The sequence below is a fragment of the Canis lupus genome, chromosome 18 (genome assembly GCF_011100685.1).
Source record: "Canis lupus familiaris isolate Mischka breed German Shepherd chromosome 18, alternate assembly UU_Cfam_GSD_1.0, whole genome shotgun sequence".
NCBI classification, from domain to species: domain Eukaryota; kingdom Metazoa; phylum Chordata; class Mammalia; order Carnivora; family Canidae; genus Canis; species Canis lupus.
In genome coordinates, this window is record NC_049239.1 from 53,359,613 (window position 1) to 53,376,144 (window position 16,532).

General features: G+C 48.5%; 1 protein-coding gene across 2 annotated transcripts; it reads right to left on the reverse strand.

Annotated features, from left to right (window-relative positions):
• Positions 1-2,241: 2,241 nt before the first annotated feature.
• STIP1 (stress induced phosphoprotein 1) lies at positions 2,242-16,225 on the reverse strand. Of its 2 annotated transcripts, none has more exons than XM_038564148.1 (14): positions 16,074-16,225; positions 12,764-12,973; positions 12,149-12,290; positions 11,840-11,981; positions 10,987-11,155; positions 9,885-10,011; positions 9,693-9,795; positions 9,289-9,409; positions 7,912-8,008; positions 7,648-7,772; positions 3,879-3,915; positions 3,562-3,665; positions 3,188-3,360; positions 2,242-2,739 (listed from the first exon to the last, which is right to left on the reverse strand). In XM_038564148.1, exons 1-14 carry the CDS (start codon positions 16,206-16,208, stop codon positions 2,667-2,669), a joined length of 1,758 nt encoding a protein of 585 aa, XP_038420076.1. In that variant the 5' UTR covers positions 16,209-16,225; the 3' UTR covers positions 2,242-2,666. The 2 variants fall into 2 exon arrangements, with proteins under 2 accessions (XP_038420076.1, XP_038420077.1); XM_038564149.1 differs by lacking the exon at positions 16,074-16,225 and adding an exon at positions 14,173-14,217.
• Between the last annotated feature and the right edge of the window lie 307 nt (positions 16,226-16,532).

Sequence of the window (16,532 nt, forward strand, 5' to 3'; positions counted from 1 at the left end):
AAAGCTTAGAGCTGCCCAGTGGAACAGCTGCACAGGAATTGGCCTCTGCTCATTCATGACCTCCCCACCCGACGCCTCCAGGGCTTGAGGCTTCAAATCTGGCGCGGCCACTCTACCCCTCCACGTGACATTCTTGCTCACACCGTGTATCCCAAGGGTCACTCCCTCCCGTCAGTCAAGTCCCTACTCAAATGTGACCTTGGATGGTCCCATCACCTGCCCTGGGACGTCAGCTTTGGCCTGACCACAAAGGCCTCTGCTCACTGCTGGTTCCCAACAGGAACTGAGCCTTTTCACAGAGTATCAGTTTGTTTGTTTGGTTCTTTGTTTGTTTATTTATTTTTAAAGATTTTATTTATTTATGCATGAGAGACATAGAGAGAGAGGCAGAGACACAGGCAGAGGGAGAAGCAGGCTCCACGCAGGAGCCTGACATGGGACTCGATCCCCGGTCTCCAGGATCCCACCCTGGGCTGAAGGCGGCGCTAAACCACTGAGCCACCCGGGCTGCCCAGAGAGAATCAGTTTAGCTAAAACCTGAGAAATGAGTAGCACCGAAGGGCAGCAGCATGCCTGTGGAGAGGAGGTTTTCTGAACCTGCCACACAAATGGAGGAAGGGGCCTGCTGGAGATTCCCGGGGGAAGGCCAGCTTATGCAAAGTCAAGGGACCGGAAGTGCAGCCAGCTGCTGGCCTCAGCAGCTTCCTAGCTCAGAAAGCTGTGCTGTTGGAGCAAATGAGGAAGTTTTTACTCCCACCCTGGTCCAGGGTTTTAGAAATAGCTTGCTGTAACCATGTTCAAACAAAACTAAAAATCTTTCAGTTGAGCAGTGAGGTTTGTTTGGTCTTTTTTGGTTGTCAAATGATGGTTTACTGAAGTATTTCCCGTGGCAGCTCTTACCTAGCTGGGCACTCCACTGCACCACTTACCGACGCCACCTGTGGTGGGCAGACTGGGCAGTCTCCTGGACCTCTAATGGTTCCAGAGAATTCTCTAGCTAAAGACTGATGTGGTACCTGTTGGACAATGTTGACGATCTCATCAAAAGTGGTTATTTTGACTGGGCTTAATGTTTTTCTGTCTCTTGGCAGTTCCTTGAGGGCTTTCATGATCAAGGCACCAGCAGAAGGTACCAGATCTGGGCCTGTTCTGAACAGTTTTACCATCATCCTCAGGCCCTTTGTCACTAGCTGCCTTGGCAAGGTCATCACCGAACTTTTTGGTGACAGTGGGGCCAACAGACAGGAGGCTAGGGCAGACATGGCATCCCCACCAGAGGACCTCAGGTAGAGGACCTTGAGCTCACTGGGTTTGAACTTTAGGCGGCAAGGTGGAAGCAGCTGGCGTGGGATGAACCCAGAGTTAAAGATGCGCAGGGGCCTCCTCTGAGCAAAGGGCCAAGAGCAAGAGCAAGCTTTTTTTAAAGATTTATTTGAGAGAGAATACACAAATGCAGAGGGAGAGGGAGAGAACCCTCAGATTCCCCTCTAAGCATGGAGCCCAACATGGGGCTCAATCCCGAAACCCTGAGGTCATGACCTGGGCCAAAAACCAAGAGTCAGATACTTAATGGACTGAGCTGCCCAGGCGCCTCGGAAGCGGAGTTCTTTTTTTTTTTTTTTTTTTTTTAAATTTTTATTTATTTATGATAGTCACAGAGAGAGAGAGAGAGAGGCAGAGACACAGGCAGAGGGAGAAGCAGGCTCCATGCACCGGGAGCCTGACGTGGGATTCGATCCCGGGTCTCCAGGATCGCGCCCTGGGCCAAAGGCAGGCGCTAAACCACTGCGCCACCCAGGGATCCCATGGGAAGCGGAGTTCTTTAAAAACTCTAACATAGAGCAGCTGACAGGTTCAGTCTCCTGACCTTCAGACTGGTCTGAGACTTGTGATGGAACACATTTTTTGTTCTGGGATGGGACCAGTGTTCTCTACATCTAGCTGGTTTCTGGTTAGGAGATTGGAGTGTGATGAATGGGCAAGGTTGGGAGCATCTGTTTACCTGGACCTCTGGGGGTACCACTCTGGGGAGGGAAGCCCCCCCCCAACTCCCTTTCAGCTGCTCGTTGGGCTATGGCGCCACCTAGCGACCAAAGCATACCAAGGTGACACGGATCTGCCACCTGAGGAAGAGGCTCTGGTTCCCACTCAGTTCCTACTCCCACCTTTCCCACACCTCAGTTTGTAATCCCTACAGGGCAACCACTTGAGTCATTTGGCAAAAAAATTACAAGAACAGGACAATGTATAACCACGCCCGACTGGCTTGTTTTATTGGAGAAGGGCATGTGGAGTTAACAACGTGAGGACAATTGGGACCTGAGGTCGGGGAAGAACAGCACCCCCTCCCCATACATGCCCACTGCCCCAAATAAAAAATAACCAACTATGGGAGAGCAGCTGAGACAGTGACTGAAGTTGGGGAAGGGAACAGGGAACCCAGGGGGTGGTGGAAGAGACCATGCGTGTGCTGGGAGGGCCCAGAGGCAGCGGCGGTGCGAGTAACATGAGTACGAGTCTCTTGTGTCTTCCACATAGGTCTATATAAATATATAGAGAGAAGTTGTTCACTTTCCCTTGCTCTCCCCTCTGCTCCGCGCGGCTTGCCGCGGTCCCAGCTCCTCTTTCCACATGAGGGCGAAGGGAAGGGGATGATGAGCAAGTCATCACCGAATTGCAATCAGACCCACATCCATCAGCTTCTGGATCTTCTGTGCTATTACAGGATTCTTTAAGTGTCTTAAAAAAAAAAAAAAAGCAAAGTTTTTAGTTATTAGATTTAAACCTAAAAATTTTTTTTTTTTTCTCCTAAAAAGGTCTTACTGGCTCTCAGAGCAGCCCCAATGCAGACTCCTCAAGCCCCATGGAAGGCACCAACAGGAGTCCTGGCAAAGAACGCTCTGTGAAGGCCCTGGCCTGCGGGCAGAACATGGCTGGCTCCACATGAACCCGCCGACACAGCCCAAGTCTGAGGCTGCTCTCCCAGCAAAGCTGCTCTTCCCACCAGATCACTCAAGCCAACCCAGTTAGCAGCGACAGAGCCATCCCAGCTAACCACCTGCAGCCAGCCTTTATAACTGCAAGCAGGCAATACACAGTAACCACTCCCCTTAGACGGGTCACATGGCCACCAAGCTCAGGCTCCCTGCTCGCCTCCACCTTTTCCATCTCCCCCAACTCCACTTACTCGCTGAGTGCCTGAGGGTCCTTCTGCATCTGCTCCAGGATAAGCCGCATGGCAGGGTCACTCATTATCTGCTGCACCTCAGGGTCAGCCATGGCCCGTCGCTTCACATCTTCGGGGCTATCGTGGCGGTTGTACTGGGCCATCATACAGCGCTGGTAACCGTCTGCCGCTTCCTGAGTCCCAGCAAAGCCCAAAAGGGAGGGTGTTAGCACTAACCAGTTCACTGCTTCTGCAGCTCTGAGATATCAGGGGTAACCAGAAGCAAGGAGACAAAGAAACAGGCAAGAGGGAGAAACCAGCAAAACAACACCAAAAGGACCCAAGGGACAATGGAGGTAGGGGAGAGACCCCCTGGAGACCAGAAGGAGCCCTACCTTACAGTTGGAGTCCAGATCTAACGCCTTCTGGTAGACATCCATGGCTTTCGTGTAGTCCTTCATTGCCTCCAGGGCAGCTGCTTTCCGGGTGTACCCCTTGACTGCAGGGATGTGGGGAAGGGGAGGCGTTAGTAGAACATGGCTCTGAAGGATGCTGCTGCCACCTTTCCGTGGGAACCCCAACACCTGTCTCGCCTGCTGACACTAGCTAAATGCTACAGGCCCCCAGATACAAGGAGGCAAGCATGTCCTCTCCCCCCTCCACCTCTGGGCCAGTGTCAAGGGACAAGGAGATGCCATGGAGAAGTACTTACTGAAGGCTGGCTCTAGCTGGATACATTCCTCACAGTCCTGGGAAGGAAAGAAAAAAAAATGCGGCTCATTCCTTCAGATGAGCTACCTGGAGGCAGGCTGGTCATTTGGAATCACTGATCTAATGCTTTGGCCACACCCATGACAGCATTCTTGTGTCCAGAGCGTCTGTTAACCCAGGCATCTGGGCTGTTTCACAGAAGGCCCAGCCAAGGATGACAGAAGAACAAGTCAAGCAAAACCACGAGGGTTGACAACTCCAGACTATGGAGCACCCTAAGGAAGACAAGTGGCCTGGACTTTTCAAAGAGCTAAGATTATGGAAGAACCCACAAAAGGTAGGGAAACCTCTAGTTTGAGAAACTGAAGAGGACCTGCCAACCAAATGAAATGCACAGGCCCTGATCCTAACAGCTTTAAAATGTATTTCTGGATATGTGGGGAAATTTTATTTTATTTTATTTTGTGGGAATTTTTTTTTTTTTTTTAAGAAGAGTGGTTTATTTTTTTATTTTTTATTTTTTTAAAGATTTTATTTATTCATTCATGAGAGACAGAGAGAGAGAGAGGCAGAGATACAGGCAGAGGGAGAAGCAGGCTCCATGCACCGGGAGCCCGACGTGGGATTCGATCCCGGGTCTCCAGGATCGCGCCCTGGGCCAAAGGCAGGCGCTAAACCACTGCGCCACCCAGGGATCCCTGTGGGGAAATTTTTGAAGAGACCCACAGTATGTGGCCTTGCAACCTTCATTCCACTATTATCAAACGCTAATGACTCCTAAAGCGCACTCAAGAGCTCTGACACAGAGCGCCAAACATTCCCCTCTTTTCACAAAGGGTGTGGCAACCCCCACCCCCACCCCCAGTGTGCCTATCACTCAAAGCACTGGAGGGCACATAGGTGTTCTGGATTTGAAGTGCCTATTAAATGAAAAATTCTGGGGAAAAAAATGCTATTATGCACTATAGTTTCACAACCAGGTCCACTTCCAACTATTCCAGCAAAAACCTAGACCACAAATGGTTCAGTTCACTGCTGCCCTCCGTGGAGCTCGGGAAGTACTGGTCTATCTCCCAGGTGACCGCCAATGCTATTCACTTGGCAAATTGACTAGTTTTCTTTATTTTTTATTTATTTTTTTTAATTTTTAATGAAGTTCAATTTGCCAACATATAGCATAACACCCAGTGCTCATCCCGCCAAGTGCCCCCCATAGTGCCCATCACCCAGTCACCCCAACCCCCCACCCACCTCCCCTTCCACTACCCCTTGTTTGTAACCCAGAGTTAGGTATCTCTCATGTTTCGTCACCTTCACTGATATTTTCACTCATCCTCTCTCCTTTCCCTTTATTCCCTTTCACTAATTTTTATATTCCCCAAATGAATGAGACCATATGTTTGTCTTTTTCCGATTGACTTATTTCACTCAGCATAACACCCTCCAGTTCCATCCACGTCGAAGCAAATGGTGGGTATTTGTCGTTTCTTTCTTTCCTTTTCTTTTTTCTTTTTTCCTTCCTTCCCTTTCCCCTTCCCTCCTTCCTTTCCTTCCTTCCTTTTTTTGTATTTGTTGTTTCGAATGGCTGAGTAAACTGACTGGTCTTGATGTCTCTAAGCCAGACATAAACCCAGAAAACAATGGCATCAATAACAAAAACTATTGGGGCACCTAGGGGCTCAGTGGCTCAGGTAGTGATCCGGGAGTCCTGAAGTGAGTGCCACCATTCTCCCTCTGCCTGTGTCTCTCTCGTGAATAAAGCGAATAAAACAACTACTATGTCGGATTCAAGTACTTGCGTCTCTACAGGTCACATTTGGTCACCTTCCCATAAGGTGGCCTGGACTTGGAACATTTTAAAAATCCAGAAAATGGTTTAATTTATTTTTAAGATTTTACTTATTCATGAGGGAGACAGAGACCAAGAGAGAAGCAGGCTCCATGCAGGGAGCCCGATGTGGGACTCGATCCCGATCCCGATCCTGGGTCTCCAGGATCATACCCTGGGCTGAAGGCAGTGCTAAACCGCTGAGCCACCGGGGATGAGCCCAGAAAATGGTTTAAACATCACCAACAGAGGTATCCAACAGCTTGTGTTCAAGACAGCAATGGGGACAAACTACTCTCTCATCATGGGGTTGACAGACTCACATGTGGCCACACTCACAGCACACCTGCTAACTGACCTAATCAAAAAGCGAGGGCAGATGACAAAGCCGCTGTGGAGAACAATATTGCAATAAATTAAATAAATAAACAAACAAACAAACAAACAAACACTGAACGACTCCCGACACAGCCCTTCACCTACAAGAACAAAGCAGGGACTGAAGGTGCCTGGGTAGTTCAGTGGTTAAGCATCTGCCTCAGCTCAAGTCATAATCCTGAGGTCCTGGTATTGAGTCTCCATATCAGGCTCCCCCCAGGGAGCCTGCTTCTCCCTCTGCCTGTGTTTCTCATAAATAAATAAATCTAAGAAAGAAAACAAGCAAGCAAGCAAGCAGGGACTCCCAACAGATGCTGCATGCCCCTGTCCAATACCCAGGCTACTGAGGCAATACCCCAGTAGCCACAAGGTGGAAACTACCCAGTGCCATCTGATGATGGATGGATGATGGTGTGTACTTGTGACCCAACAGCACTCAGCCTTCAAAAGATGACACGGATGCCTGCTACGGCACCCCAGAAGACACAGTGCCCAATGAAATAAGCCTAACACGAAAGAACACTGGATGGCCCCACTTATAGGAAGTCCCTAGAGGAGTCAGTGTCACAAAGACATGGGAGAATGGTGGCCATAGGGAAGAGGGAATGGGAGTTAGTGTTTAAAGGGTGCAGTTTCAGGGCTCCTAGGTGGCTTAGTTGGTTGAGTGCTTTTGGCTTGGATCATGATCCTGGGGTCCTGGGATTGAACCCTACCATCAGGTTCCTTGCTCAGCAGTGGGGGGGGGGGGGGGGGGGGGAGGGTCTGCTTCTCCCTCTCTTCCCTACTTGTGTTTTAATAAATAAGTACAATCTTTTAAAAAAAAAAACAAAAAAAAAAACAATGCAGTTTGGTAAGATGAAAAGGTTCTGGAGGTGGACAGCGATGAGGGTTGCATAGTGTGAATACACTGGATACCACTGAACTGTACACTTAAAAGGTTAAAAAGCAAGGGAGAGGGCAGCCCAGGTGGCTCACTGGTTTAGCGCCGCCTTCAGCCCGGGGTGTGATCCTGGAGACCTGGGATCAAGTCCCGCATCAGGCTCCCTGCATGGAGCCTGCTTCTCCCTCTGCCTGTGTCTCTGCCTCTCTCATGAATAAATAAATAAAATCTTAAAAAAAAAAAAAAAAAAAAGCAACGGAGAGAGAAAACTAACAGGAAGGAAAAAGAATCTATCATCAGAAAAAGTAGGAAAGAATCCATTTTTCTTTCTTTTGAAGATTTGTGAGAGAACGCCTCTCCGCTGAGCAGGGAGCCCAATGTGGGACTCGATCCTAGGACCCTGGGATTATAACCCAAGCCAAAGGCAGATGCTTAACTGAGCCAACCCAGGCGCCCCAAAGATCCACTTTTCCAATCTTCCAACCACTAACAACTTGATGGGCCAGGTCTAAGCAGACATTCCTGTATTTACAAAACTCACATGTTCATGCACCATTACCTTGACTCTAAGATCAAAATAGTAACATCAAACCGATGTCAATGAAAACGTGAAGAGAAAAAACACATTCCTCACATACAGGTTAATGACAATAGTGGCTGCTCCACATTCCCAGACCTGCCCACCTTGAGCGCCAGCTGAAACTCCAGGAGTTTGGTGTAGCAGGCAGCTCGATTGCTGTACAATTTGGCATCTTTTGGATTCCGTTTGATGGCTTCTGTATAATGCTTCATGGCCTGGGGATAGTCCCCTGGATAAGGAATAAAACTGTTTTAGAAAGCAAAAGGCCACCCTCCCCACAGGGCACATCCAGCCCGCAGACAGCCAAGGAAGAAGACAGGTCTGTTCCACTCTTACCAAAGGCTCCACCCACCTGAGCTGGAACATACCTTTCTGAAAACATTCATTGCCTTTGTTCTTCTCCTCCAAGGCCAGATCTGGGTTTATGTAAGCCAGCCGCTCTTGCTCCTTCAGAATTTTCTCTGCCTAAGAAAAAACAATTCTTCAGATTATTATTTAAACAGTCATAAATGGGCAGCCTGATGGCTCAGTGGTTTAGTGCCACCTTCAGCCTAGGCGTTGATCCTGGAGACCCAGGATCGAGTCCCACGTCGGGCTCCCTGCATGGAACCTGCTGCTCCCTCTGCCTGTGTCTCTGCCTCTCTCTCTTTCTCTCTCTCTCTCATGAATAAATAAATAAAATCTCAAAAAAAATAAAAAATAAAAAAATAAACACTCATGAACATGTCACTGAAAAAAGCCATGGGCTGATTCTGATTTTCAAGAAGTACCGTGCATGCAGCTCTCAATCTCAGAGTTCTGAATTCAAGCCCAAGCCTCACAATGGGTGTAGACAGTACTTAAAAACAGAAACAAACCACATTCCTTATCAAGGTATACTGTGGGGTACCTGAGTGGCTCACTGGTTAAGCATCCAACTCTTGGTTTTGGCTCAGGTCATCTCAGGGTTGTGAGACTGAGCCTGTGTTGGGCTCCATACTAGGAGTAAAGCCTGCTTAAGATCCTTTCCCTCTTTCATGTGTCAATAACACAATTAGCTTTCTCACCAATCTTGGGGTGCCTGGGTGGCTCAGCTGGTGAAGCATCTGACTTGCTCAGGTCATGATCTCAGGGTCCTGGGATGAGCCCAAGTCGGGCTCTCTGCTCAGTGGGGAAGTCTGCTTCTCCCTCTCCCCTTCTCCCCACTTGTGCATATGCAACCATTCAAATAAAATTTTAAAGAAAAAAATTCCTGACCAAACTTGTCAATAAAATCAGCCCCCTCCATAATTTATAACAGGCAAAACACACACCACTTTAGTTGTATAAAGCAAAAAAAATTAAGTCACAGTAAGAACAATAACATTCTGCATTCACTGACCCCCCTACTGAAGTTAAGATCTGAGCTGACATAAAAGTACACAGGGTAGCCCGAGTGGTTCAGCGGTTTAGCGGCGCCTTCAGCCCAGGGCCTGATCCTGGAAACCTGGGATCGAGTCCCACGTCAGGCTCCCTGCATGGAGCCTGCTTCTCCCTCTGCCTGGGTCTCTGCCTCTCTTTCTCTGTGTCTCTCATGAATAAATAAATAAAATCTTAAAAAAAAAAAAGTACACAGACAACCTAGGATTATTCCTTATCTGTTCTCAATGGACAAGGATGTTACATAAAATGATCAAAAACACTACGTAAAACCATTTAAGATTCATTATTAATTACAACTCTAAGATAAAGTTAACAACGAAACACCCCCATTTCTCCGTACCCACCTGTTGGCATTTCTTGAGCACATCTGGGGTCCGGTGCTCTGCCAAAGACTTGTTATAGAAATGGATGGCATCCTTGTACTTTTCTTCCTTGAAGTAGGAGTTGCCAATTCGAGCATAAGCTCTGACAGAAACAAGTGAAAAAAGAATTTGCTAAGTGTGGAGCAGGCACAAGGTCATCTCCTGCAGAGAAATGACGTCAACAGCTAGGAACAAGGCCCCCCCTCACTGCTGGGACACTACGCCCTCCAAACACCTTTTGTCTCGATGCCTGCAGCCTCCTCTCCAGCCCACAGTTAACAGAGCAGGTCGTGTGGCCAGCAACCCTCCTCCCCATGCAGGGAAATTTAAGTCTCGGACATCGACCCCTCCACACCACTCGAAGTACAGCCGAAGGTCGCGCGTACTTGGCAATCTGTCGATAGTCTTCTCGGTTTTCTCGCCCCACTTCGATGGCCTTCTCACAAAGCTCCCGGCATTTACTGTAGTCACCCTTCTCGAAGTACACGGCTGCCAGGCAGGATGATTGAGGAAGAGTCAGCCTCTGTCATTCCCCAGGACCCCCTGACAACACACTTACCCCTTGGCCTGGGCCTCACCTGCTTGATTAGTCATGTAAGTCATGTTGGTGGGGTCCAGGTCCTTGGCTCGGTCATAGTGCTTCAAGGCTGTGTCAAAGTCTTTCTTCTTGTAGGCTTCGTTCCCCAGCTCTTTCTCTTTCAGCGCCTAGACAAGGTACAGGAAGGGCACTGAGCAAATCTAACCCAGATGGCAAAGAAAGCGAGCTTGCAACCCATCACAGGGACCTTACAGCATGTATGACCAACAGGTCTATGGAAGCAAGGTCTCCACCTCTACCAGCCTTTTCCCAACCAGCCAGAGATTGAAAAGTGAAGGACTAGCTGTTGGAATGAAAAGTTAAAGTTTCATCTCCACCTCCTCTGAAACTCTCCCTTTTCCATCCACAGTCCTGGATTCCATCAGAGAGCAGAGAGCTGCTTCAGGGGAGAGGACATCTCTTCAGCTTGTGCCAGCCTCAAAAAGGATAGCAGTTCTGTGCCTTGTTTTACTGGGAGAGGCGGTGCCAAGTCAGTTTGTCACACAGCTACCCTGGGGCCTCTGCGGTCAGGGTACAGTAGCAGCAGAGGGGTGGTGGGAGCTTCGGAAGGGGCTGGCCCGGTGGCAGAAGTCTTCAGCACAGCTCGCTAACACCCACATCATAGGGCCTTTTCCCAGCTTAGAGACACCCTGAGCAACCAACGCTTACCCATCTGAAGGTGCTAAATACGGCAACAATCTGCTGTTCCCATTTATAAGAAGGGAAATAAAATCGTGTAACCACATGCCTCCTGCTCTGGAAGACAATGTTGCTAAGTGGACAATTTTCAACTACATACATCCAACCAGAAAACAGAAGCCTGAAGATGGGTGTGGACAATATCCCTCTGGACCCCGGCGAGGACAAGATCACATAATTTTACCAGCTTGCCCTGACCAACATCCATGCCGCAAGTCTGAGAATACACCATTCTTATTAAATCTCTTGGCAAGTCAACCTTTCAACATACTGACCATTCTCATTAACAACAACCACCGTGCACTCAAAAATCACAGCCGGCCTGACCCATGGCACTCCTGTCTGACAGGGGCTTCCTAACTAGGTTGCTTGGGAACATGTGACAATGAGGAAAAAAACGAGACCTGCTTCTTATTCTCTGGAAGATCTTCTTCCATTGGCTCTGGCTTGGTGTCCTTCTTGGGAGGAGGAGGTGGGGGAGGTGTTCCAACTTCCTCCTCCTCATCCATACTGCCCAGATCCACACCCAGCAGGACGCTCAGAGTAGTCATGATCCGGGGATCTTGCAGTTTCCTAGCATTGATAAAGAAAGAAAGTCACAGATATTCTTCCTCACAACCGATTTTAAGCTATTTACTGCTAAGTCTTAGATTACTATATTGAGAGCTTCTCTTCCACAGAGAAACTGCTAGATTCTGCACTATCCATGAGGTACCACTGGGGAATACCCCAGCCCTCGACAATCCACATAAATCGAGGTAAGAGAGGTCAGGGTTATTTCTTGAGGGCAGAAGACACACAGATGGATGAGTTAGAGGTGTACTCCATCTCATCTCAGGAACCACAGAGATTCAGGTAGCCACAGATACCAGTAGGACTTAAACACATCTTTACACCTGACACTCTTCTCAACCACAAGTGTCCTCGTCAATGTCCCAAGAGACAGCATCTGGTATGTATACAAAAGATAGTGTTGGTGCCAGATCAGAATTATAGTAGAGGAGCAAATAGTCATGGAGACTTAAAAATGAAAATTCTAAATTATTCTGATAACATGTCCCCCTTGACCCTTTCTTGAAATACAAATAAACTACAAACCAACAAACACCTACCGCTCATTAGAGAAAAAGCAAAGGCAGAAACATTGCTGTCTGATTGAGGGACACCCTCTTTCCCTATGCCCAGCCATAAAATGCCAGGAAGAAAGCACCATATTCTTGTCTATTTCCAGACACAAACCATGCTGCCTTGACTTACGTGCCCAAGTCAGATGGCTTGTTTCGTAGTTGCTCTATCAGCTCCCGGTAGGTAGGATCAGCGAGCAGTGTCCTTGTCCTGGGATCACTCTCCAATTTCTGGTACAGATTGGGCATGTTGAAAGGGTTCATGAATTTCCGTTCTGTTCCGAACAAAAAAAGCACGTGATCAGAAATCGGTTCCCTTGATTCCTGATGCATCTTTAGCCTTTAAGCCTGATATTTAGGCAGGAGAGCCTCAAAGTTAACCCCATTAAAAACAAAACAAAACCCCCCAAAAACACACCACCAACAGTGTATTGGCGCCTACCTGCCAACCGAGCCTCCATATTCTGTAAGCCCTCTTTGAGCTGAGGATTATTTGCTTCATGTTTTAAACCCTCTTCGTAGGTTCGCTTGGCTTCTTCAAATCGGTTTAAGAACTCAAGGGCTGCAGCCTTCCTCGAATAGCCCTTAAGCCAGCAAGAAAGAATAAAAAAAAACAAATAAAGGACACCAGGAGTTAAGTCCAGAATATGAACTCCAAAGAACCTGTTTTACATTTCACAGGACAAAATGGGTATTCACGTGAGGACCAAAGAACAGGAAGAGGAGCACATGGTGCCAAGGATGAAGAATCCAGCCACAATTCAAAGATGCTTACCCTCCCCACCTCAGTTTATCTTATGACCCAGGGCTGTCCGTCAGCAGCCTTTCGTCTCTCAGCAGTACAAAGGAGAAGAGCGGTCTCAGTGACAGATGGGATCTCAGACTTGGCGACCTGTGCCATCAGTCTGAGGCAAAGACGCAGACAGGGAGAACGAATGGGCCAGCAACTACCTGTCTACAGGGATCGCAACCAGCCAGGTCAGGAGGGCCCTGTACTTAACAGCATTCTAGAAGGCATTTCTGTGAACTCTGAAGTCCCAGTGCATCCACAGCTTACCTTGCCCCAGTCGGGCTTTAAGTCCACGGTTTTGCAGCCATCCTCATAAGCCTTCTGGTAGTCCCCTTTCTTGGCGTAGGCTGCGGAGCGATTGCTATAGAGCACATGGTTCTGGGGATCTAACTTAATGGCCTCAGAGTAGCACTGCAGTGCGTCATCAATGTTGCCCGCACTCAGGGCCTTATTGCCCTTCTCTTTCAGCTCATTTACCTAAGAGGAAAAAAAAAGGTCAATGTAGTTTTTCCCCATAACACACTTGCTTAATCCCGACTTAAGGTGGTTATTGACAAAGTTACTTTATAAACCAAAAGAAAACACTCAATGTGTTCGTTTACCATCTCCCACATCTTTCAGAACCAACCAATAAATAATAAGGAACAAAGAAATAAAGCCTGACCCTTGGCTCTCCACTGTCTCCAGTGCGAATTAGAATTCTTGCCACTCTTTCCAAAGTCTCTACTTAGGGCTGATTAAGAACACACTCGTGAGTTCCTTTCGTGGAAAAACAAATTCATTTGCCATCAGAATGCCAAGAGGCCCAAACGATAAACCAAACACAGGCCGTTACTGCTCCTCACAGAAAAGGGAGTCATGAAAGAAGTGAATGGAGTGTGCACAGACACATGCTCCACAACCCACAGGCTTCACGACAGCTTCTCTGGGAGCATGGAGATGCTCACCCACGATCGGAGAAGAATCTATTTCCATTCATAATTGTGGTAATATGTCACAACGTGGTAGATTACTGTGCTCTTAATGAGTAAACGAGAGCTAGCCTCTGAAAATCAGTCTTTGTCACATTTAAGCATTCTCATATTATACAAGCTATGTAAGAAAATGAAACACTATTCGTGGTTTAATATCCCATCCTCTCAAATATTCAGACCACGGTCCTAATTCAAGGCTTCTTCCAACCTGGGAAGCCCTTCAAGAGAAAAAGGGCCACATCTCAAAAGCACACATTTGGTGAGATCAAGTATGTCATTCAAGTTACTAAATCATTCTGTCTTGAGTCTATCACCCAGCCATGATCCAGTACCTACCTACTCATGCAAGTGATTTTGGAACCCTGAGGCTTACCAATCGGGAACTTCCCTCCATTAACCAGAAATATTAGAGACACCTTAAAAAGGACAAAGTAAGAAAAGGCTGCCAAATGCAGCACAGGATAAACATCTTAGAACCCAGGAAAGGAGGGATGCCTGGGTGGCTCAGCATCTATCTGCCTTTGGTTCAGGTCATGATCCCAGCATCCTGGGACGGAGGCCCCACATAGTGCTCCCGAGTCTGCTTCCCCCTCTCCTCTTGCTGGTGTTCTCTTTCTCTGTCACATAAATAAATAAAAATCTTGGAGGGAAAAAAAAAGAACCCGGGAAAGAGACCACAAAGAAAAAAGTTAAAAACTCAACTAGTATCAAGACAGTTGAGAACAGCTCCATAAGGTTCTTCCCTATCCTACAAAACATCATTTTCCAAAGTGAGTACCGGCCCGCAGTCGGTCAGGAAGTCAAGTCTGGAGGTCATGATCAGCACTTTAAAACATCAAGTAGAAAAAAATAAAATAAAAAATAAAACATCAAGTAGAACAGAAAACACCAGCCCACAATGCACATTAATAGCGAACACTATCTTGCTAAATATCTCCCACGGTTCCAAGTCTGCATTAAGTCTAATGCAAAAAGTACGTTACCCCGGGATTCGAAAGGCACTAAAAAGAGAATATGGACACTCCAATCTGCCCAACTTGAATACTTCTGAAACCTGAAATACAGATCTGAGTTGAAAATGAAAACCAAAGGCAGAGTTGCATGATCAATGGGCTCAGGAGTAGGTTGGGACACACCTGGAGTTAAAATTCTAAGTTGCCTCCACACAAGGCAGGAGTGTGCAGCCCTGAGTTTAGTCATTCATTTACAGTCTACCTGCATACCCGCTCCATCTGCAATGGACAGCACCACTTTAAAAAGTTTTTTTCCCTATTTTGACAAGAGGCACAGAAACCCTTTGCTCCAATTTCCAAGTAACGAGTTTTTCACTCCAAAAATCTTTGTTTTGTCTTTACCATAGCCTACTTAGTCTTAGATACAATTTAATTATCCCAAGTGAGCAAAAAAAAAAAAAAAAAAAAAACTATTCAGCCCTCCAATTCTACAACTTAAAAAAAAAAAAAAAAACTTACCCAAGAGGCTCCAGATTTGATTAAAGCAGCAATGGCTTTACCTGAGAAAAGTAACACTAGGGCTTTCTAAATCACACACACACAAAAAAAACAAGGAGCCATTTCCCCCTCCCAAGAACTGCTACACTTCAACGACAGCTTCGAATAGAACAAAATCTCTTCTGGCTGTTTACAACCTCCAGGCAGCGGAGGATAAAATGAAGCCGCTGAAGGCAACCACCAGCAGCAGCTACAAACGCGGTCCCCTAAAAATGCTGAGCCGAGACAAATAACTTACTTTTTGCTGCTTATCTACATAGCCTAGATTTTCTACAGAAACCAGTTCCTCCTTGTGTAACCAGAAACCAACCTTCCAGAAACATCAATCTTCGGTGACTCTCGAATCACAGACACTCAAGACAGAAAAAAGAAAAGAAAAGAAAAGAAAAAGGAAAAGGAAAAGGAAAAGGAAAAGGAAAAGGAAAAGGAAAAGAAAAAGAAAAAAAAAGAAAAAGAAAAGGGAGGGGCGGCACATACATCCGAGGACCTCGGCGGCACCATCCCTCTCCTGCATCAGGCAGAGCTGCCGGCCCGCCGCGCATCAAACCTTCCCTCAACGTCCTTCCGTGGGCAGAAAAGTAGTATTTCCCCCAACCGGTTACTTCCAGCGGATTCCCGTCCGCTCCCTGCATTCTCCCAAGTTAACTGTGGCCAAGTCCCGCTGGCTTCTCTTCTCCGTCCCCAGTCCCCGCTGGTGCGGACCCCCCCCCCCCGCCTCTACCGAAGCCCCTCGCCCACCGTCAGCCCTCCCCGCGTTCCCCGCTGAGCTGAGAGCCACCCCCCGGGAGGCCTCCGGGGCCCAGCCACGGCCTCTCTTCCCGTCCGACTTAGGCCGAACCGTCGCCGGTCCCCCGGTCCTCCTCACCGAGCGGGCAGGCGACGGGCGCTGACTGGACCCGGCGCCCCCACAACTCGGCCTCACCACACTGCTCACCTCCCGCTCGGTGGGCCGCGGCCCTCACGTCCTCACGTCCTCCCCCCACCGCCGCTCCGGCCTCCCCGATCGGCGCCCGCCCCGCTCCTCCACCCGTGGCCGGGCCTCCGCCGGTGTCCGAGCTGCCCCCGGGCCTCGGCCCGCCCCTCCCCCTTCACCTGCTCCATAGCCCAGCCCGGAACCCCGTTGAATCGACTCCGTCCGCTCCGCGTTCCCAACCGCACGCGCCGCCTTCTGGAACCTACTAGAAGCTGCCGGGACCCCTGGATCCCACCCCTTCCTCGCCTGCTCATTGGTTGAGCTCCCCGAGGGGGCTTTCAGTGCTTCCCTACTATTGGCTTGAAGTCTAGCCCATCATCCTTGCTCCTCTGTCATTGGGCAGTTGAGAGTAATCCCCTCAAGCCCTGCCTCCCTCGCGCCTCCGGATTGGACTCTTCCCGGTAAGCCCCGCCTGCCCAAAGCTCTATGATTGGAGGGAGGGGCGAACTTCTGCTACAGGGATTGGTCGCTTGGTCCGCCAATCGTGGCCCCGCTGGCCGCGCCCATTGGTCCCGTTCTTTCTGGAAATTTCCACCTCTCCCATTGGGCTGACGGGCTCCGTGAGGGCACCGCCTTCA